This window comes from Mytilus trossulus, chromosome 6 (assembly GCF_036588685.1).
Source record: "Mytilus trossulus isolate FHL-02 chromosome 6, PNRI_Mtr1.1.1.hap1, whole genome shotgun sequence".
In the NCBI taxonomy this organism is placed as follows: Eukaryota; Metazoa; Mollusca; class Bivalvia; order Mytilida; family Mytilidae; genus Mytilus; species Mytilus trossulus.
In genome coordinates this window covers 10998517-11023011 of record NC_086378.1, presented here as the reverse complement: position 1 = coordinate 11023011, position 24495 = coordinate 10998517, and the positions used below count along the sequence as shown (strand labels likewise).

The window sequence follows — 24495 nt, the reverse complement described above, 5'->3', positions numbered from 1 at the left end:
GTATGTCAGTCTTCTAAAAAGTAAAAGCTGAGTTATTCTTAGAGCCTACATGTATGTCAGTCTTCTAAAAAGTAAAAGCTGAGATATCATTAGAGCCTACATGTATGTCAGTCTTCTAAAAAGTTAACACTGAGTTATTCTTAGAGCCTACATGTATGTCAGTTTAATAAAAAGTTAACACTGAGTTATTCTTAGAGCCTACATGTATGTCAGTTTAGTAAAAAGTTAACACTGAGTTATTCTTAGAGTCTACATGTATGTCAGTCTCGTAAAACTGTGAGCGTTACAAAATCACAGCACATCAGCAGATGTGATACAGTACAGATACACAATGTATATATATATATATATTCTTAGACTGATATTGGGAGTTAATTTATAGAAAGGTATTTCATTTATAATTTAGATGAAATGGATGCCGAATGAGATCTATAGGTATTCTAAGACTGTCTTGGAGTTAATCTATAGATAGGTATTCCCTATGATGTAGATACAATAGATGTATTCTTTGAGATCTATAGATTTTCCTATCAGACATGAATCACTAGTATTTCTCTATATATATCAGGGGTAATGAAGTGTTAGAAGAGGCTCCTCAACAACAGACTGATTCAAGTACATTGTAATGGCTACCAGCGTCACTGCTATTAGTAGTGGAGAGGGCATATCCCCCCCCCCCCCCCCTTATAATGAAAACATTGGGCATGTACTGTGTACTCCTGTCTGTTTGTCCACATCTTGTATATTATTCTGTAGTCTTTAAGGTAGAAAGTATTTTTGAAAAGTTATGTAATAATATGTTCCAAACTGGTGGATTATTCATATTGCCAGGATAAAACAAATGTTTGTTACCACATCAATTTAATTCTTTTGTAATTTCTTCAATAGAACTTGTAAGGAAAACATTTGTTTTACATATGGAAAAAAAAATATGTAGTATGAATCAGATTGACAATGATACAACTTTCAAAAAAAACCAAATGACATAGAAGGTAGCAATTATTATGAGGTCACTGTACCTTCAACAATGGGAAAACCATGAATGCGTACATGTAGCAAGTTTCATGATGAATGTAAAAAAAATCAAACCTGAAAAACATATGACTTGACTTTTGAAAAAAAAATCTACAAGAGAAGAACAAACATCATATACAGCAACTGTTGAGACTCCAACTTTTGAATGACAGGCTCTTTTGAATTTGAATGGGCAAATACAGAATACTGTGGGCGGAATATGTTGGAAGATGTTCAACCCTCCCTTACCTGTGACAGTGGTATAACAGCACAACATCAGAACAACATTACATGAATGAGTATCAATTCACATCTTTTGAACTGTGTAAGAACTCACCTGAGTCAAGTTATAGCACTATCTGCTTGTACAAATTGATGAATTCTTTCATGCAAAATAACCCAACAAAAGAGCAGCCAAAAAAAATGAACATACATATCACCCTAAAAAAGTCTAGTAACCTATAATTTTCCCAAATGGGTTTGAATCTAAACATCAGTGTCACATCACCATACTGATTTTAGTTTGGACTTTTACATAGTCATCAGAAAAGATTTATAGTACAAGATGGTTTATATCAGTTTCTTTCACTCAAATTTAGATTTTCAATGACAATATTTTTAGGTAGAATGTGGTGATTAACTTTCAGTTTATATTCAGTAAATAAAATAATTGTTTTTTATTAAAGTTTTTCATTTATTTCTATGTTGTTGTTTTGCAGTTAAACGCAAAGCGGGAAGCATTTTTCAAAGATGCACCAAAATTTGATCCAGCAGCAAGATTTGCAGCTGATCGTGAAAGACGAGAGGAAAGAACTAGAGAACCAGTAGCTTCCAAAGATGACGATAGAGAGAAAGAACATCATAAAGAAAGAAAACATGGAGGAGGAGACGCAGGATCAAAAGAATTGGAAGGATATGTTGGATTTGCTAATTTACCGAACCAAGTTTATAGAAAATCTGTTAAAAAAGGATTTGAATTCACACTTATGGTAGTTGGTAAGTGTTTCTTCATTCAATATTAAGTTGAATTTGTAAATTATTCCCCCTCCCCCCAAAATGAGTGGGGGGAGACAGACAGAATAGATGATTAAAGAATATAAGATAACTACTTGATTTCATATATATCATGCTGAAAGTGAGAGAAACTAGAAATGTCATAGAAAAAATCCTCAAAATGTGAAGAAAGTTTTATATCGACATTTTTAACAATTGTTACAAATAAAGTAAAGATCATTGAGTTTTTGAGAATCTAAATAAACAAAATATGTTATAAGATATAAGAAGATGTGGTATGAGTGCGAACAATAAAATTGAGAATGGAAATTATATGTCAATAAGACAACAACCTGACTATAGAGCAGACAACAGCAGAAGGTCACCAACAGGTCTTCAATGCAGCGAGAAATTCCTGCACCTGGAGGCGTCCTTCAGCTGGCCCCTAAACAAATATATATACTAGTTCAGTGATAGTGAAAACCATACTAAACTCCAAATTGTACACAAGAAACTAAATTTGAAAATATTACAAGACTAACAAAGGCTAGAGGCTCCTGACTTGGGACAGACGCAAAATTGAAGTGGAGTTAAACATGTTTATGAGATCTCAACCCTCCCCCTATACCTCTAGCAAATGCAGAAAAGTAAACATACAACTCTCCATCCAAGTCACAATTTATAATAGTAAACCACTATAGTTCAAAGTACGGTTTTCAACATGGAGCCTTGGCTCACACTGAACAGCAAGCCATAAAGGGCCAAAAAAAAACCTAGATTAGAACCATTCAAACAGGAAAACCAACAATCTAATCTATATAAAAAATGAGAAACGAGAAACACTTATGACTTTTCACACAATTTGTGATAAAATCTCTCTCAAGTCATAGATGGTCAACTGGTAGGCTTTTCTATTTTGTGGAAAGTGATTTTTGACATTATATTTATTGATCAGTTAGACCCCTAGGCCCATTGATATATCTATCATGTCAATTTGTCTGTTAATATCAGTTAATAAAAATGTCCAGTGCAAGTGACCAATAGGTGAAACCTTATGGCCATTATATTTACACCTGATGACCAAACTAAATTGTATTCGGTCCAGTGTTGGTCTAGACTAATACACAACTGACCATTTAAAAAAAAAAATAAGACAAGTAATTCCAAAAATTGTGAAATTGTACAGACTGGTTTATTTTTACAAATTGTGACTTTGATTGAGAGATGTATCATTGGCACTCATACCACATCTTCTTATATCTATATTCATATGTTCAACTTGATGTGTATAACAAAAAAAGTTAGATTAAAAAAACAACATTTAGTTACTGTAAACCAAAGCAAATCAGCCACCATGTAATGTGAGACCTGTATAAATACATGCTTCATTACTATTTACATCTGTATGTACAGTATATTTTCACCCAGAATTTACTTGAGAGTTTATATAGTTTATTTATATAATTGAAGTAATAAGTTTTCTCTTGTATCATGAAAGTAAAATTTGACTCCAGACCCACTTGTAAATGAAATCTCTAATGGCTTATTAGTTAGATTGTTTCAATGTTATTGTTTTTATCTTTTCGTGTTTTGAATGTGTTTTGTTCAGTAAAATGTAAAGTGATATAATGAACTTGGAATGCGGACAGAGAGAAAAGGACAGAGAGAAAATTCGGTAAACATTGTTTGTTTTTTGTATGTAACATTTTGAGGTCAATGTAAAATATTGAGGTCAGTTCAATAACAATGCAGTATACTGCTCCTAAATTTAAACTGAACAATCAGATTTTTGTAAATTTTCCCTCAAACTTTCTGTCCTAGTTTACTCCCATCGTTTGTAATGACACCAAAAAAATTAAAAAATAATAATACAATTGTCATTATTTTTATAGACCAGTTGATTGAAATGTTTGGAAATAGGGAAATTAAAGTTATAATATAACCATGTATGGTATTAGTATGTTAATTAGAAACTTCAAACGGGTAATACTTACGGACACAGGAAGTTGGTGCTCTATTCTCTTCCTGTTAATAAGGAATAACTTATAAACTGGCTGTAGATTTAACACTGGCAGAGGTTCTGTAATAAAAGGATTTCGTTCTTCAAAATTTGTAACAAGACTTCAATTTGTTATTTTACTTGAAGTGCACTTTTTGAATGTGCTGTTTGCAAGTATTTGAATTCCTGAATACAATTGGACAATGTATTTCCCTACAAGGAGTTTGAAAATTAACTCAAAATTAATGCTCAGTGTGCTATAAATTAAAAGGTCAAATTAGTGCCTTCTCCCAGATTTTGTGGTTCATTGAACCTTGACATATAATAGTTTGATGTGGTCATGGTCTCTTATGGGCACACATTTTTTTTTTTTGGCTTTGAAATTAATAATTTTCCAATTCAACATATGTATGGATAAGTATGCTGAAGAATTTTCAGTGGAAACGATTTTAGCGTCTTTTATAAATATTGATTGAGATTAGTTAACATTGCATGTTGTCTAATTTAGGATATAAGTTACAGGAACAGCATTGGTAATCTAATACAAGAGGATCACAGAGGTTGTCATTTTACTGATTCATATCCTTCTTTATAGTTTTTGATAGCCCTTTAACTATCATCTTATTTTTAAAAGTTTTAAATTTCCTTTAATTTTCATTTTTGCGGATGTTATGATAAAATGTACATTGAAACTTTAATTAGGATTAAATGTGATAAAAAGTTTAAAACTTGACCTTATCCACTTGTCACTTTATATAAAGTAAATATTTAACCCATAACTTTACTAGATAAGTAGTTTACATAGTACATACAATTTGTTATAACAAACTGTTACTTAATTCCAAATACAGACACTCTATACAGATACAATTTAAATACATTTAGACACTGTAGAAAGGTTCAGTCTATGAACTAAGCCCAAGAATTTGCATCAAAATGATGTTGAATAAAAAGTGAACTTATCTCCTGCACCACTTAGAAAACACCATATTTTCAAATTAAACTGTCACATCAATTATATTATGTTAGTTCACAGACACCACATGGCTTCTTTCTCAATCTATAGGTGATAATTGTTGCAAAAAGGGATACAAATGAAATACACAATACCAATCAAGAAAAGTATATTTTTTTTCATTATAAACTGTGATTTTGATTTTTTTACAAAAAAAAAATTTTTCAAAAAATTGCAAGATTAAAATAATCTAAAAAACATATTTAAAAATAATTAGTTTTCAAATAAATCTTGAAAGGCAGAATACATCAAAGAATATTCCCAAATTTTATTTTTTTTTAAATTTAGAAAAAAGGGGGAGGGTCAATCCCAAATGCGCCTGTGCATTTTCCTTAAACTTTCAAAGTTTTAGAATTTTTTGTTTAAAACATCTGTTAGTTAAGTAATATTATCAGTCGCCTTATCAGTATGAAATGACAGATTTATAGCACTACTTAACCATTTTATAATTGAGAGAAGATATGAAATTTTCACTTTCTTGTGCATGGATCTAGGACTGGGTTTTTTAAGCAGATAGGAAAATATTTTGTCTGCATTTATTCCTCATTTATGAAGCTCGAACATCCTTTAGTGAAAAAGAAAATTGTTTAGGCTGTGTTTTGGTATAAATGTAGGTCAAAAGGGATGTTTTTTTATTAATGAACATGTCTTGGATAACATAATTATAGTCTGTTGGTAATAGGGTTACTCTAGTACAGAGTTATTAATCAATTTCAGATACTTTCCTTGCTGATCTTGAATATATCAGTCTCAGTCTGTGACCCTAAGACAACTGATGGCTTAAATCATGAATGTATTATGTTGACATTTGACATTACCTACATTCTCAAACCATTCCTGACCTATATTATATGCATGAATGATTCTGGACAAATGTTTGTATATAAGTAACTTGTATGTGAAGTCTGGTTAGTAATGATGACATAAAACAAAAATGAGGTCACTGCGTTTTACATTTTATGAATGGACTAGTTCAGGTTAAGAAAGCAAATGTTCATGAGTTCATAAACAAAATGACATTTCTCAGTAAACAAACTAGGTCTCTAAGCAAAGCCAGTAAGGGCCCAGCGGTTTTGGACAGCTACCTATATTTAAATAATATTGACGGTAATCAACCTTCTATTCATCTCATGTTGGTGAGAGGTTTTTGGCTGTGAGTGTCCATCACTATAAATTTCCACTTTTGAAATGGCTACTTCCAACAAATTAACTTCCATTTATACCCTCAGCTCACTTTCAAAATAAGATTGCCTAAAACTTTGAATTAATTAGTCTAGTATATAATTTCTCTGGTTTTTTGCAGTGCCAAAATTCTGATGATGTGTTATTGAATTTGGTTCTGATTGAGAACATTCTTCTTATGAAGATGATTTACTTGATGAACGGTACTATGTTTGAACCAGCTGCCAACCAGATGTTTTATATAACTATATAATTTCATCAGTATTTACACAAATCTTCTCTTTTTCACTTAATTCAATAATTTTGTTTAATAGCACAGTTGTGCATCGAAAGTATTTGATTTTGAGATGCATGTTTTGCCTGAAACTAAAAAAGTTTGCACAGGTTAAAGTAAAAACTAAAATTCCTCTTCATAACAATTTTTGTGTTGTAATGATTTAGATTGAAAGGTGCCCATCTCTAGTGTAAATGGTTTTGCTATTCTGGTGTTCAAACAGTCTCATCTCTGAACACATTTGGTGATTGCTAGATATTTATGTCCATCTTCCATCTCAAACGCGTTGGTTCTGGTGTTTAAGTGATGGACAATTCCAGGCCTTGGTCTTCAGTAAGGACAATCCATATACATTCTTTGTTGTTCTTGTGAGAAACAAAGTTAATGGTAGTAATTTTAAAGTCTTCATTTATGTGAGAGTTTATGTAGTTAATTTGATATAAATGATAATGTGCATTTAAGTGAGGGTATATAGTAAAAGTAATGGTTTAGTGTAAGCATCTGAAGTGTGTATGGTTGGTTTCAGATTTCATCAAACAGAGAGTTTTTGTTATTTGGGAAGTTTTGGTATTATGACGGATCTTTCATAGCTTCTGTTTATTTTATTCATAACCTGGATGCTCTAGATATTTACATATGGTTATTGGTATGGACCACCTGTCTAAAGTTGAAGAGTGCATAGTGTCATCTAGCTGTCATATGGTTATTGGTATGGACCACCTGTCTCATGTTGAAGAGTCCATAGTGTCATCTAGGTGTCATATGGTTATTGGTATGGACCACCTGTCTAAAGTTGAAGAGTCCATAGTGTCATCTAGCTGTCATATGGTTATTGGTATGGACCACCTGTCTAAAGTTGAAGAGTCCATAGTGTCATCTAGGTGTCATATGGTTATTGGTATGGACCACCTGTCTAAAGTTGAAGAGTGCATAGTGTCATCTAGCTGTCATATGGTTATCAGTGTTTTTTCAAACATACCCATTACCCTGCACTAGAATAAACTACTAGATTCCAAAGTTATTTAAGGGTCCTTTATATGACAAGATCTTTGTAAATATTTGAATTATTTAAGTTGCCTGAAGTTTAAAATATTGGTAGTTACAGTAGGTGGTAGGTTCTGCAAAGATAAGTTGACTGGAATGAACGGCAGAAAATTTGGACTGCCACTGGAAAGTGATGTTGGATATTTTGTCTTGCCACATGCTTGTAACAAACCCGCCAGAGTGTTTGTAATGGTAATATAATGTAGAAACTGGAAATCACCCTACACATGGCATTACATTTTCACTCTTCATTACAATTAGCCCTTTATAGCTTGTTGTTCGGTGTGAGCCAAGGCTCCGTGTTGAAGGCCGTACTTTAACCTATAATGGTTTAATTTTTAAATTGTTATTTGGATGGAGAGTTGTCTCATTGGCACTCACACCACATCTTCCTATATCTATTGGTTGTGTATTTATATACCCTCACAAAATCCAACCGGACATGGAGCACTTGACCAGTTTTACTGCAATGATGGTGATACTTCTATAAACAGGGACTTACACAGTTAAGAAGGGAGCAGTTAACATGCTAGTCTATAGAGAATTTGGTCTAGTGGTTGTTTACTTCAATAAGTTAATACATCCTTCATAGGGAGGGTTGAAAGGTTGTCACCTCAGCTGTAGAAAAAATATATATAGAAAACAGCTGATAAGTTCATTATCTCTAAGTCTTAATTGTTGGCAAGATATGATTAAGATGTAAAACCTAATTTTGTACAAGAAAATTTAAAACATGAAAAATTTAATTTTCAATGTATGCTATTTAAGATTCAATATATATACAATCATCTACACACAGGACAATTTGTATTCCTGGTGTGGAATGAGTATAATTAGAAGGATGATTTGACCAGTTTAATTCCCCCAGGTGTTGTTCTAAGATATAAATTGTTTATATTGTTCAATAGTAAAAGTGTGGCTGGCTAACCTATGTTTATATTACTTATACATCACAAGCACACTGGAATGTAATTATATAATAACTTATGGGTCCTTTGATGAAAAACTTCATAACTTCTTCTCTTGATGAACAAATCTGATTGCCCTCTTCTTTTACAATAAGCTTTTTAGTTATATATAATTATCTTATATTTATTTGAACAATTCTATTATAAATAAACTTGTTTGAAAATCTTAAATACTAAAATCTCCTCTTTTTATGAAAGTTTTGGAAATAGTATGAGATCAGGAGACGAGAAATAGTTGTCATACAAAGAGGGCAGATATTTGGTTGGGGTAATGGTAAAAAAGGGGGTAGAAAAGGGAACTTAATTTGATTGGATCTGGAATTTAAAAATTTTGAAAATGTTGACTTGATCAAGGAAGCAAAGTGGAAGTATATTAAAAGACATAAACATAGAGTTGAATGTAGTGAGATACACAGATACTTTAAAAGATGAATGTTGGGGATGGGGTGGGCATGAAATCACATGTTAAAAGCCAGTCAAGAATATTTAAAAGCAGCTATAGGCTGATTCCATCAGGAGTTTGAAATACAAACAATCATTGACAAATTTTACATATTAGTCAAAGTTAAAGTAGTTTGTCTGGGTATGGCTATATTTTGGGCAGTTGTGATTCAAGTTTTACACAGTTTTACATTTGTGTCCAGTTTTGGACAGTTGTACAGTTGTTTCAAGTTTTGGACAGTTATATATATATATATATATATATATTCATTTAAAGTATATATTGCTATACATTATATTCTAGCTACAGGTTTTCGGGACAGTTTTTGTTGATATCCGTACATGAACCACCATTAATTTTGTTTGCAAAATACATCATAAAGACATAAATAAACTTTTCATATTTTGTCACTGTCATTTTTCCACTAATCTCCCAACCTGTGACTTCACAAAATATAAAGACTTGGTAATTCTTCCTTCAGAATATTTCATATTGATATTAACAATAATGTGCATTGAAACAATGAATTTCATAAGATATGTGCTTAGTTAAAAAATGAATTTTATAATAAATTGGTAGAAGCTTTACAACCAGGTATAATTTCTTTCTTTAGAATAAGGGTCTCTAGGTTATCTAAGAGTAAATGGATTAATTGCAGGAAGAGATCTTTCAGAAATAGAAAATGATTTTATTTATGGGAAATCCAACATAAACAGAATTAGCTTGCTTTAAACAGACATTACACATGATTGAAAATGACACAGATATTGATTTAGGGAGAAAAGCAATAAGGAAAAAAGTAAAATGGTCTGGCAAGGAAGTTGCTACCCATACTAATAAAATAAACTGATAATATGAATTGATATTATGATTAGTCACGCCACATGATAATAATTTTTATTTCCAATAACTGCAAAACAATCTCTAGGGAATCATGCTTGAAAAAGGGGGTTGCAAAATATAAAAGAAACATATAGTGAACATCCTATAGGCTGACAATAAATGACAATTTAAATACATGTATGAAATATGTGAACTATCGATGTTAAAACTCTACAAAACAAATATTTAAATCTATAGTAATTTGAAAAGCACTCCTCACCATGAGTGTTCAGAATACCCACAAACTACTTCAGTCTAGTCATAAGTATTTGACTTATAACTTAAACAAGGATATTTATGTAAAACAGCTTTATCATATTCAATGGCTTCAACAAAATGTTATTAAATATAGTATGTTATAAACAGTGGCGGATCCAGAACTTCTTGTAAGGGGGGCCCCCTGACTGACCTAAGAGGGGGCCTGCTCCAGTCACGCTTCAGTGATTCCCTTTATAAGCAACCAAATTTTCCCCCTCTGGATCCGCCTATGATAAACATGTATATGAAACATTTAGCATTTATATAATTTTTAGGTTTTGAAGTATTTTTCTTTGTAATGAAATGCATGTTCTTAGAAACACTCAAAACTTCCATTTATAATGTTTGACAAATATGTTTTTTAAAGTTTTCAAAAAAGCTAAAATCTTAGTAAAAAAACCCAAAAAACATAATAGAATAGAATAGAAGGCATAGAACTGGAGTATTTCATCTACAATAAAAAGATTGGAAAGATACCAAAGGGACAAAAAAAAAAATCATTAGTCTAGGAGAACCAACATAAACCATGACCAAAAACTACAAATTGACAATCAACATAAACCATGACCTAAAACTGCAAGTAGACAACCAACATAAACCATGACCTAAAACTGCAAGTAGACAACCAACATAAACCATGACCTAAAACTGCAAGTAGACAACCAACATAAACCATGACCAAAAACTGCAAGTAGACAACCAACATAAACCATGATCAAAAACTGCAAGTAGACAACCAACATAAACCATGACCAAAAACTGCAAGTAGACAACCAACATAAACCATGACCTAAAACTGCAAGTAGACAACCAACATAAACCATGACCAAAAACTGCAAGTAGACAACCAACATAAACCATGACCAAAAACTGCAAGTAGACAACCAACAGTCAACAAAACACATAAAAAAACATATCTGTGCAGTTTAAAAATCCAATGAAAATCTGTTGGTGATCTGAGGTGCTTTCAAAGTGTAAACAAATCCTGTTCCACATGTAGCTAAGCACCTGTCTTGCTGTTCATGGCTTGAACAACCTTAGTGATAAATCTAATTCAAAGTCTGTAATTAGGACTCAAAACGTTATAAATGTAAGATTTTTATTTGTATAAATGAAATATAACATATTGGCGCTGAATGTCCATGAAATTATTATTTCTTTTTTCCATTTCAGGTGAATCAGGGCTTGGGAAATCAACGCTGATCAACTCATTATTTTTGTCTGACTTATATAGTAGTGATTATCCTGGACCATCACACAGAATACAGAAAACTGTTAAGGTAACTAAGATCAAAACATAGACACAAATTTATTGTGTTTTAGTATAGTTATAGTAGTCCATCAACATTAATGCTCTATCTTCTTGTAAGTCCACAATGAATTGGTTCACATTTTCCATGCTCCAGTGATTCTAGATGTTTGAACTATAGTCTCCGCGAAAAGAAAAGAAAGATTGTTTTTAAGTTATGACATAACAAATTTTATAAATAATGTACAATTTTGTACCCAATTTTTATGGATTTATTTATATCATGATATTTTGTATGTAGAAATGAAAAATGATTGAATGCATGATATTTTGTTGCAAGTTAAGATGGTTAAGTGTCTTTTCTAAAATTTTCTTTGTTCTCAGCTAAAAGTACATAAGTGTCAATCATTTTGGTCTGACATGTAAAATTATTAATAACTTGTTAAAATTATTTAATTAATGCATAATGAAATTATGTATGAAATAAAAAAAAAGAGTCATTCACACACTGGTACAGGACTAACTTGTTCAGTCATTAATGAATCAATGTGGTCGTTCACAAGTTCAACAAGAAAACATGACGCACTACATACACTCATTTTTCTGAAGCAAGGACAGAACACTTTTTGGAATTACGGGCAGAAAGCATTAGAATAAAATAAGATACATTTTATTTCCATCAGTGGACCCATAACAGGCATAATCAGAATATTAATGTATTAATGTCCTTTATAGCTTGCTGTTCCGTGTGAGACAAGGGTCCATATTGAAGACTTTACTTTGACCTATAATGGTTTACTTTTACAAATTGTGCCATATTGAGTGTTGTCTCATTGGCACTCATACCACATCTTCTTATACTTATTACATGAAAAAAAGGTGTTCTCATTCAAAAGTGCAATTATGTCAGTATTTACATTTATTTTACAATGCCATGAAAACATATTTATAACATGTTTGCATTGTTTCATTAATGTATTTTAAAGGTATGCATGACATATGTTTATTATCTTTAAAAGTGCATCTACATATTTTACAAGTCACAAAACAGATGTATGTTATTCACTTAAACAGAAATTATTAATATGAAGTACAGAAGTTAACAGGAAAAACTAGAATTACTATTAAAGGCAATACATAAACATGAATAAATCTAGAGAAGATCATTAATGACATCCTTTTAATATAAAACTTCAGAAAATATTTAATGGCAGCAATTAATAAAGCAAATATAAATTTATATGAACCCGATGGTCTAATCAGAAATGTTAGAAGAAAATAGGTCAGAAGGGGTTCAAATTGTGGGACCAAATTAAACATCAGGATTTAGCTCAAATAGTTCAAAGAATATGCATGGGGCCACACTTAAAAATATTTTGGTTTGCCCAAACCCTACCCAAAGGTTGAGACAGTGGGTAGGTAGGTAGGCATTTTCTTTTTTTTTTCAAAAAAATAAATTGTAGTATCAGATGTTTATTAGTCTTCATAGCTTTTTTCTGGGTGGGTAGCGTTTGGGCAAACAAACCTATTATTTATTATGGCCTGGTATCTTAATGTTCAGTTTAAGGCCTAAAAATAAGGATTTAAAGTGAGAAAATATTGATAAAAACTCATTGATTAAGTCAAATGATACAGTTATAGGAGCCAATGAAATACTTAAACTCTTCAAATGTAATGCTTAGACCCCCCCCCCTGGATCAGCCACAATGTCTAGTTATTATAAAATATTGATTTTAGGTAATTCTCATCAGATAGAAAGAAGTTATTAAAGCCTTTGGATTTGTTTTCCTGGTCTTGTATGAAACTCCCAAAACATAATAATTATTATTTATACTTTTAGGTGGATACAACACAAGTAGTTTTGAAAGAAAATGGAGTACAGTTAAAGTTAACGACAGTAGACACACCAGGGTTTGGTGATGCTGTGGATAATAGTAACTGGTAGGTTATGGACTGTGGATTTATTATTATTCCTGGATTCCCAATTTCGTTGAATATGTGTGTTTATGTAAAACACAAGTTCAAACTTTCAACAAAGTATAAATTTTCTGGCTTCTACAAGGCTATGGTAAACCAGCAAAAATACCATTTTTCTAATCCATGACAATTTGACCCACGAAAAAAAATATGAATTCTCAATTTTTTCATTGAGCATTTGACATGTATTGGTAATATCTATTTATTTTGTGTTTTCTGTTCTCTTTTAAAAAAAAAAGAACATCTTTGAAAGATTACACAGATATTTATATGATATTTTATGAAAGAATAAACAATTTCAAAGATAGCTTAAAACCCATTATATTGGGAAGAGCATAGCATAACCTATCTATACCAAGTTCAAAGTATTATGATTGCTGTAAATTTAAGAACATCTTTGAAAGCAAACAAAAATATTTGAAAAATGATGTTTTATAAAAGCATAAACACTTTCAAAAATAGCTTCAAACCCAACATATTGCTCAAATAACTCTTAGAAGAACCTAGCATAACCACTTTGGTACAGAGTTCAAAGTAAAACGATTGCTGTTAACTGTTTAAGTCATTACTGTTAGGGAGAAGTGAAACCCTGCAAATTAGTTGTTCCTGCCTAAGAAATATTAAATAAACAAATGGTTGAATGTTACCAAAATGTTTCTCTGCAAAACAGATTTTGTACCTATCTTAACAACTCAAGGAATGTTCTAATTGCTTCAACAAAGATATGAATGTACAACACAATTTATCATTGTGTGATAAGGGAGATAACCTCTGATACATATTATATCATGTGACTAACCTCTGCAGCATATTACATCATGTGACTGTTTCTGGCACCAGGCTGGTGTGAGATAACCTGTGCTGCATGCAATGTCATGTGACTGTTTCTGGCATCATACTTGTGTGTGAAAATGAAGATATCTTTCTAGTTTCTACACTCTTGTATCTATAATGCAATGCAAGTTATGCAATATTTTACAAAATAAAATTATTTCATATCAAGAATAGAAGAGTTAGCTCCCATGTTTTTTACAATGATACTTTTCTGTTTAAAGAGTATAGTTATTGGGAACTCAATATGCATAGATGTTAATAATCCACCACTATACAAATGAAGCATAAAAAATTAATGAAGAATGTTTGGATATAAAATAGGTATACTAAAAAAAATCATCAGAATCTTTTACAATATTTGATGTACACGCAGAGAGAAAATTACTGTGCCTCTAAGAAAAACCTGATTTTTTTTTTATTAAATGTTAAAAGTAGGTCATGTCAAGACAAAGCAGAAAAGTTAGTCTTTATAGTCTGCAGTGATAGAGAAGCACTCAATCAAATCACTTTAAGTGTTAATTAAATGTAGATCTTTTTTAAAACTGTTGATTGATATTAAAAACTTTGTTTTGTAGTTGGCAGCCAGTGATAGACTATATAGACAGCAAATACGATGAATATTTAAATGCTGAGTCACGAGTCAACCGAATCACAAATGCTGATACAAGAGTCCATGTATGTTGTTACTTCATTGCACCTACAGGTCACGGGTATGTATCCATACATCATAGTTCAACTGCAGCATTATTTTTATACACTTTATAGTATTGATTATGAGAAAGTATAGATATAATTTAAAAATGAAATATTCTTACTTCTTTTTTTGTTAATTAATGATGGGCTTTATCTTTGAGAAAGAGGCTCCTAATTTGAGACAGGCACATAAAGAATGTTGGGTTATAAACATGTTTTAAGGTGTCAACCCTCACCTAACCTGGGACAGTGGTGTAAAGACATACCATAAGAACTAACTATTATAAAATCAAATAAAGGAAATTAAAGACAACAACACCCATCAATTACCGCATGGTGATTAATTTATTGTGGTTGACATGTTTCGCCAACAAGCGTGGCGTCTTCAGGACAATATTATACATGAAATCAAAAAGTGAAGTACAAATTTTGCGGTTGTGTGGTTCGCCGAACAATAGAGGTTGTTATGACGACGTTATAGATATAAATAGAAAGTGAAAGTGAAAGTAAAATAAGAATCTAGTATAGTTAAAAGAGAAAGTTAGTCAATAAAGTTATTAACGATGTGGTTATCTGCTATTCTTGCACGTCTGTGTAGTGGTCCTCATAGAGGTTTTTAGTGGTAATATTGTAGAAATGTTGGAAGTAGCTCATAAAATGTCAGTTCATTTCCAAATTGGACAACACCCCATTGGCCATCCCGTACCAATTCAACTGGCTTCGCTCTGAGGGAGGTACTGCTTCCATTGAGTTGGTAGAAGGTGAAGTGTATGATCGCCGCAATTTTGGGAATTGTAAATTTTGGTAGATGTGTTCATAAAAATTAACTTTACTAATAAAATGTGCGTGGATGAAGCTTTTCTTTATAATCATGGTTTGTGGTTTATGTGGTTCATCTTGGTTCTGGTTCCTTCCTTTTTTCTCTAGGTAAAATGCCTGGTATTCCGAATTACTTTGACTTTGTGTACTTATGTATGGTATGTAAATCTTCAGTGATGGACTGCTTATTCTTTGTATGTTTCTGTGGTTGCTTCTGTTTCCAAATCTCTCCTAAATTTTTCTCCGTATCTGGTAATTTTTTGGGAACGGATCGAGAAGTTTTTAAATGGTCCGGTATTTCGTTCATGCTGTGTGGTTGTTAGGTACAACGCTAGATTATAAAATCAGTTGAAAAGGGTTTAACTCATCAGATTAACTCATCCATACAAAGCAGAAAATCATCAAACAAAAACACAGATCAGACATGGAACTTGTTTTTCTTTAATCTCCCCTTTATGCTTTATATAATAAGAATATGATATTTTAAGTATTAAAATATATTTTTTCTATATTTTTGTTTTCAGATTAAAACCATTAGATGTAGAATTTATGAAACGTCTCCACGATAAAGTTAATATCATCCCCATTATAGCCAAGGCAGACACTTTAACTCCCGATGAGTGTCGAGAATTCAAGAAAACTGTAAGACATTTAAATATAAATTTTATATATATATGCATCATTCAAATCCCATTAAAGAAATTTCAATTTCAAAAGTCGAGTTTAAAAATCATAATTTCAGAAATATACTACTCTCATTTCACCATTTTCATTGTACCAGTGAACATGGGTACCCTTGAAAAAATACAGCAAACATGCTTTTGTTTTAAAAATCAATAAAGTTGAAAACTGAACCCATTGAAAATACAGATTTACAACTTCTGGGTTGACAGTACAGGAGATAAATAAAATCCAATGAAAAATTAAAAAAATAATGGAACATCAGATCTTATTGGTCTATAAATAGATATTGAATTTCTAAATATATATATATATATCTTTGTTTATCTGTCTATTTTTAGATATTGAATAAAATTGGGGTCAACACAAAATAAAGATATGTGAAATCTTGAATATTGATCTATTCGTTTACTTTTCTATTTATAGATATTGAATGAAATCGCTCAACACAAGATAAAGATTTATGAATTTCCTGAATGTGATGATGAAGAGGAAAACAAGCTACAGAAAAAAATGAGGGTATTTATTGAAACAGAAGTTAGATATAAAGACAAAAGATAGGATGCTCAAAATTTGAAATGCCAGAAATTAATCTTGATACAAAGGCATCTTTGAATTTTATAAATCATTTTAAGATGACTTTGATATTAAAACAATTCTCACCAGAAAGTGAAGACTATCTTTGAAAATGTTTGTTATTTACTAGTTTTGTATTTATTTTTTTTGCTTTAGGACCGAGTGCCTTTTGCAGTCATAGGCAGCAACAGAGTAATAGAATCAGGTGGAAAAAAGGTCAGAGGTCGACAGTATCCATGGGGTATTGTAGAAGGTATGTATTATAGAGAACTTCATCCTGTACTTCAAGGGTTATTATATTTGTTAGAAAAAAATCCTGAAAAGACCAGAAGATATGTATCAGTAAAAGGCCAGTATTTCAACAAAATATTTCGTGAAAAATGTGTGAAATCTTGTTTGAAACCTTTTAATAAGGCTTATATATTATGGATACTATGGATTTATAATTATTCCTTGAAAACCATTTACCCTGGAATTTGTGGGAACATATAAACAATGAATTCAACTGTTCAACGATTACAAAATTTTCTGTAAGGCTTTGTATGCAGAGATTGGCAAACCCTGAAATCAAATATCTACCAAAATGCAAGTTTTGCACAATCAATGAAAATTTATAACCACTAAAATAAACCTCTATAAAAAGAATTATGTGAAAACCGCTTCATTGATAATTGAGGCATCCATGAGTATATTGACACCTCCTTTTAATGACATGATGATGAGTTCAAAGTCTAATTAAAATTGTCTTTTTTTCAGTGGAAAACTTAGAACATAATGACTTCATTGCATTACGGAATATGCTAATCAGGTAGGTATATTAGAAACAGTTGAAAAATTTCATGGACATTATTAATTTCCAATACTGATTATGTCCCCTTTTAAAAACTATGAAGATTTTGTATAAAGTATGCATAGAATATATTAAGGGTATCTCCTACAATTTGAAAAGGTTCAAAACAATATAAAAGGTAATGAAATCCATACATTTTATCATGTTTATTTAAAAAAAAAAATATAGAAATATCTATAATTTTCCTTATTTTCTTAATTTACTCTCTCCAACAAAAAATACATCATTTATGTACTGTAAATTGGAATAATATGGCAAGGTTTTTGTTTATGTGACTGAATGAGTATCCCAATAATTAAAACTCTCATTTCTATATATTATACATATAACTGTATGCAGATTTTCCTGAATTTGCAATAATTAATCTTGCGTTTTAATCAATTCTACAAAATTGGCAATAATAAATTTACTTTCAAACTCACTTGTATTAACGAAAATGTTTATAACATTGCAGAAAACATATGCAAGACCTTAAAGATGTGACAAACAATGTACATTATGAGAACTTTAGATACAACAAACTAGCTCCTACTTCAGTGGATGGAAATAAAATTAAACCAGGATCATTATCAAAGTAAGTCACAATAACATTCGCATCACAATATACAAGATTATATCTTAACTGACATATTATAAATATAAATAAGGAGATGTGGTATGAGACCAAATGATACAGAAATAAACAGCTATAGGTCACTGTGTGTATGGCCTTCAACAATTAACAAAGCCCTTCTGCATAGTCAACTAAATAATACTAAATCAGTAACTGTACACAAACAAATATACTATGAATATACAATTTTTCTATGTGGTATGTGTTTTTATGGCCCCGCAACGAAGTTGTCGGTGCCATATAGTTTTACCCTTGTCCTTCATTCCGTCATTCTGCAACAAACCATTATACAGAGTTTTTTTTCTAAATGCATTCAGATATTGGGCTGATTTTTGGTATGTGAGTTAACCATGAGTTACATATCAAGTTTAAATTTCGTTCCGCTCCACTAATTTTTGCCTAAATTACGGGCTTTGGACTTTGAGAAATTGTTGAAAATCACAGTTATATGGACTTTTTTTCTAAATGCTTTCAGATATTGTGCTGATTTTTGGTATGTGAGTTAACCATGATGAGTTATAGGTCAAGCTTAAGTTTCCTTCTGCTCAGCTAATTTTCGCTCAAGTTACGGGCTTTGGACTTTGATAAAGTATTGAAAATCACAGTTATACAGATTTTTTTCTCTATTCCCCTCCAGATTTTGAGCTGATTTTTGATAAGTGATACTTCCATCATGTTTGTGTCCACATGTGTTTATATTGAAATTGCAGGATTTTCAACTTTTTTGGAAGGGGTCATTCCTGTGGCTTTGACACATCTAGTTTTGGTTAAGTTTTCACATTTAAAACTTTTCATAGTTATACCTCAAGCTAATTGGTATAATGTTTTTAACCTGTCTGTCTGACAGTCCTCTTCCTGTCATTGCAACTCTTCTGAAACCAAAAAAAAATATCAGTTGACTTATTTAGGAGCTACAAGTCTTTGAACTTGGGACATAACGAGATTTTGTTTGCCCAGTGAAAATGTTGGTGTGTTGGGTACATTAGCATGCTGACAAAGATTCTATAACTGTAGCATCCTTTTGACCTTCAATATGCATATCACTACCATATCTTATATATTCAGGTGTCTGTAAAAAATAAAAGTACCATTGTTTGATTTTACAGAGATCCATTAACTCAAATGGCTGAGGAGAAACGAGACCATGATATTAAAATGAAGAAGATGGAGGCTGAAATGGAACATGTTTTCGAAACTAAAGTAAAAGAAAAAGAACAAAAACTTAAAGAATCAGAAGCAGATGTAAGATAAAATATTGTTTGGGGTACCTTTTATCTTAAAAATGTATAGAAATTGGAAAAATAAGATGGAAAATTATATAATTGATTAGCGTATTTTCTAGGATTATGAAAAATAAACATAGTTGACATAAAACTTTAAAAAATGTTATGACAGTTTAAAGGACTTTGTATTATTTAGTAATTTTAAATGAAAAGTTTTAATAATGCCTTATCATACCCCAGGGCACTGGTAGTAAAGCCATATCAATTTAGAATTGTAACGATAAAGGTTGTCAGCAATTCATATCAAATGATGAAAATAGACTTTTCATTGTATTTTGATATAATGTTTTGTTTTAGTTGCAAAGAAGATCAGAACACACAAAGAAAAGTTTAGACCAACAACAAAAAGAAATGGATGATAAATGGACACAATTTCAAAAAGAGAAAAAAGCCTGGGAAGAAGCAATGGGAATTTCAGGATCAAATGAAAATATTAAAGAGTAAGTTGAAATAATTTTATAATTTTTTGATGTAGTTTAGTGTAATAGTTTTAGGCCCTTTTCTTTAACTGTGGGAACATTTCATAAAGCATGCTTTGCTTCTTTCTGGTATTATAATTATTATTGACATAATTTTATCAAGCATGCTCTTTAATGCATATTATTTATTGCAATCTCCCAAAAAAGTTTCCATTATATTTTTAGTCTGTTTAGTTATAAAATTTTACATTTGTTTATTGATTTATCAATTGAATATGCAATAATTACAATCAAATAAGCTCAGGAAATTTTATAGTGACAATCTTAAGTTAATGATATAAAAAACGTGAGCTAAGTTAAGGAGGGTTTGCACGTTTAGATTTTCATTCAATTTGATACCTTCACGCAGGTAATTTGTACAGCCATCTGTTCTCACGATATTATTTTCCTTTGGATTAACCAAACATGACATGCTTCTAATGTTATTGTTCACATGGTGTGATTAATCGGAAATGTCATTAAAGGTTGGGAAAAAATCGGATGGAAAATCATATGTTGTAAACTCACCTCTAAATAAATGAAAGTGTGAAAAGTGACAATTTCTGACAACTCTTTCAGGTCACATGATACAAACATGTCTTCAACTACAGGAAAACGAGTAGTTAACAGGTAGACAAGTTTGTAGTGTTGAGTTATATATAATATGCTCTGAATTATGTCTTTGTTCTGTCAATTACATGTATAACCTATCTTACAGTATGATTAAAAACTCGCCAAGGTAGGCTCAAAATTAGGTTTACTACTCAGATTAACTGTAATATCTTATTATATGAATATAAATGGACTTTTGTTTGGTAGCTTTTATACTCAGCAAAGTAAGCTAATACTCATGAGTCTTTACAAGGTTAAAAAACTATCTTTGACAAATTATTAGATTATCTTACTCTATTTATAATACCAACCACAGTTAAATTTACAATTTTTTTCAGTATATGTTATTAAATTATATTTATTTCTTATTATATTTTATGATTATTTGTTTTCAAAATTCAGAATAATGTATTGTAAAGTTATTTTAAAAACATGAGCTGGATTTCTTTATTAAATACACCATATTGTTAAAAATATGTGTTGCTGATTAGACTTTCGTAAGCTAAATACCACTATACCAAACATTGGTTATATCATGCCTATTTGTCAATGTTAGTTTTTTTACCTTTGAAAGCTCATATATGTATGCGGGACATGTAGGTCATTGCTAGTACCTGTCCATCAATATATTCATATATATATATAAATCACTACTGCTTATCTTGCAAACATATTCTATGTAATGAGACACTCACTTTTTCAGCTTGACCCTTTCCTCCATGAATCATTTTTTACATACTTGATGTGCATAGGGGTTTTTTTTTTCAGTAAAAAAAAATCATCAGGTTTAAAGTATTGTGAAAATGAATATCCTTTTTATATTATATACAAATTTTATTAAATCTGATAAAGTTTTTTCAAAGACAAGACCTTTCAACTAAGGCACTACATAGGGGTCAAAAGGCGTGATTATTGAGGAAAGGGTTAACAGACCTTTCCATCAATTGCTGTCTTTTGACAGTGTAAAACATTTTTAGAAACCCTGATCCAATTTTGAGTTGTTCTTTAAAAAAAAAAGCTCATAAAAAACAAAATACCAAACTTTAAGGTGAGTGATATGTAAGCAATTCCCAATTCCCAAATTCAAAATGGAAAGAAAAGGTACATAATTTGGTAGAAAATTTAGTTTGGACATAGTCAAAAAAATATTCAAAACCATCTGCCTTGATAGATTTAGTAAAGAAAATTTCTTTTATAATTTTTCTTTATTCAACAATAGCCAATAAAAAGTTCTAAAATACTTATGAAGATAAAAGTACAGTATCTAATTTTCTCCTTTTCCCCTAATGGATGAATTCTAGTATGAATTCTTTTACACAAGTTTGTTTGCATGGATTTTCTCCGCTTCGGTCTTTTAATTTGAGCTGATTTTGTCTGCGGTAAAATGTGTTCCACAAACAAACTTTTCTGTGTGGTCTATCATCAATGGTGTTGACAAACAGTAAGTACAAATGTATTAGCATTCTTATTGTTATACCAAATTGTATCAATTAAGGAAATATATTTTGTTACACAATATTTCAACCTTAATAAAATAGTCATAGATAAACTGAAATTTTAGTGAGTTAACCAAGATTTCAAATGAGACAAGTTTTAATCAGTGGAAAGAGATGCATTGATCAAAAAAAAAATCTCTGGGCTTGACAAATACCTGAACTTGTTTTCTACACAAGGGTTGATTGTTATGGTTCGAGATGTAGAATACAATTTTCATGGAGTCTCTTTATTTCTTAATTTCTTAATTCAAGATTCAAATAGTTATATAATTCATTATTTATTTATTTGTCTCGTCTAGACAAACTTTCAAAGGTGAGACTGAGATGTGCTGTTTCTGGTAAGGGTAGCATTAACTATGTATAAACTTGTGATTAGTGTTCAAGTTAAGGGTAACCACTAGTGGTAGGTCATTGTTATTTGGTATGCAGTTGCACATCCATGGAGATCATACAGTTCCATTCCATCATTCATGGTTCATTGACTGAACAATTTGTTGAATTTACATCTTATAAAGTTTGTGTTTAGGTAAAGGGAACCACTCATGACAAGGGAATGGTATTTAATATGCAGGTGTCTTAGCACTGGCAGTTCACATTTCCACAGAGTTTATTTAGCCATGCACCTTCAGTCATGGATCATTGACTTCAAATGTTTTGCATAGTTTACTACATGTTTTAGTATACCTTTGTTTTTAATATTCTTCATACAATCAAAATTACATACAAGTGAGACATTATCTGTGTCAGAAGTTTGATTTCTATATAATAGTGGGTGCCTTTTTGGGAAAAAAATTGGTTGCTATTATAGGGAATCACTGAAGCGTGACAGGAGCGGGCCCCCACTTATGAAAATTCCTGGATCCACCACTGCTTTTGAATGAGATTTTCAAACAATATTTACCTTTTTGCATGCTCCATGCAAACTATTGAGACACATAGAATGAACTACTAGTTAAAAACTATTTTACTCAGATCATCACAGATTTATATTCATCTCTTCCTGCTTATTCCCTCACACAAGGCAAAGGATACATCTCACACGTCCAGAAATCAACTTAAATCTTATTTAAGTTACATTGAATATGCATTGCCTGATTATAGTCCTTAGTCCTTATAGAAAAAAGGTCAAAAGAACAATGTGTTATCAGTTTAAACTTGCAGGGCAGAATTAATTCTGCATTATTTCCAGTTTAACCAAGTTTTCTTATTTGAAATTTCTATTTAAATTATTTTTAAACCCATTAACCATAATTAATATGCAGTGCTGTTAATTATAATCTATAAATAAATGATTCAATTAATGCTGTTTATATATTTTACAACTACTTAACATGAGAGCATTAAAAGCCATTATTTCAGGAATACAAATGATATGATATTAAGATGGATGAAAGTACTAAAGTGTATGCATAAATTGATTTTGAAATGTTAAGTTGATAAATTAATAAAACAAAAAGAAGATGTGGTAACCGCATGATTGCCAATGAGGCAACTATCCACAAGAGACCAACATAACACGGAAATTTAACAACTATAGGTCACCATACAGCCTTCAACAATGAACAAAGCCCATAGTGGGCTATATAAGGCTCCCAAATGATAATGTAAAACAATACCTATATTTTTTGTTCACTTGTAAGAAGATGCAGAGAGTATGTCAAAGAAATAGTATGACAAAGATAACCAAAAGACTTAAATATGACAGAGACACATTGGTTAACTAAATGATTGGTGCTTGCTTGACACCACATCAACTTAAAAAGACGAAATTACAGAGATACACAATCAGAATTGGTGAATGCTCTTTAAAAAAAGTTGTTAATATTCTGCTGTCTTTATTTTGTGTATTGCAGTTGGGAAAAGAAATTTATTTAACAATTGAATGCTTCTATTTGTAAATTCATTGGGGTGTAAAAGCGTTGACCCTAGTACATTTTGCCTTAAAATGTGTTCACGGTCAATGCTTTAACAACCCTATGAAATTACAAAAGGAGCGTTCAATGCTTATAGTCAAATTTTTCGCTATGATCATGAAACATAATTACTATTTTTTTTCTTTTTATTTACCTGTGCACTTCATTGTGGAAACCTGTGTCATCATGTTTGTAAGAATTCATGCTATTCATTTTGAATTGAAGATTAATGCGAGATGGCTGTCAGCCAATCAAAATAACATATAATAATGAAACAGACATCTAATGTAGTTATTATAATTTACATGGACACACTCTCGTTTAAACATGCATTGATACCTTTACAACAACTAATTTGTAAGTTTAATTT

At 31.0% G+C, this 24495-nt stretch overlaps 1 protein-coding gene across 8 annotated transcripts in view; it reads left to right on the top strand.

The window, feature by feature from the left end:
- LOC134720789 (septin-7-like) overlaps positions 1 to 24495 on the top strand; it is a 49229-nt gene that overhangs the window by 16813 nt on the left and 7921 nt on the right. For 4 of the 8 annotated variants that reach the window (XM_063583295.1, XM_063583288.1, XM_063583290.1 and 1 more), the window contains exons 2-13: positions 1734 to 2010; positions 11245 to 11351; positions 13161 to 13261; positions 14707 to 14841; positions 16168 to 16285; positions 16751 to 16843; positions 17057 to 17153; positions 17657 to 17708; positions 18205 to 18324; positions 19470 to 19605; positions 19944 to 20086; positions 20684 to 20734. In XM_063583295.1, coding sequence (XP_063439365.1) covers positions 1734 to 2010; positions 11245 to 11351; positions 13161 to 13261; positions 14707 to 14841; positions 16168 to 16285; positions 16751 to 16843; positions 17057 to 17153; positions 17657 to 17708; positions 18205 to 18324; positions 19470 to 19605; positions 19944 to 20086; positions 20684 to 20734 — 1430 coding nt within the window. Of the gene's footprint in view, positions 1 to 1733; positions 2011 to 11244; positions 11352 to 13160; positions 13262 to 14706; positions 14842 to 16167; positions 16286 to 16750; positions 16844 to 17056; positions 17154 to 17656; positions 17709 to 18204; positions 18325 to 19469; positions 19606 to 19943; positions 20087 to 20683; positions 20735 to 20822; positions 20844 to 24495 lie in introns of all 8 variants that reach the window. The other 4 variants (XM_063583291.1, XM_063583292.1, XM_063583293.1 and 1 more) reach the window with 2 other exon arrangements.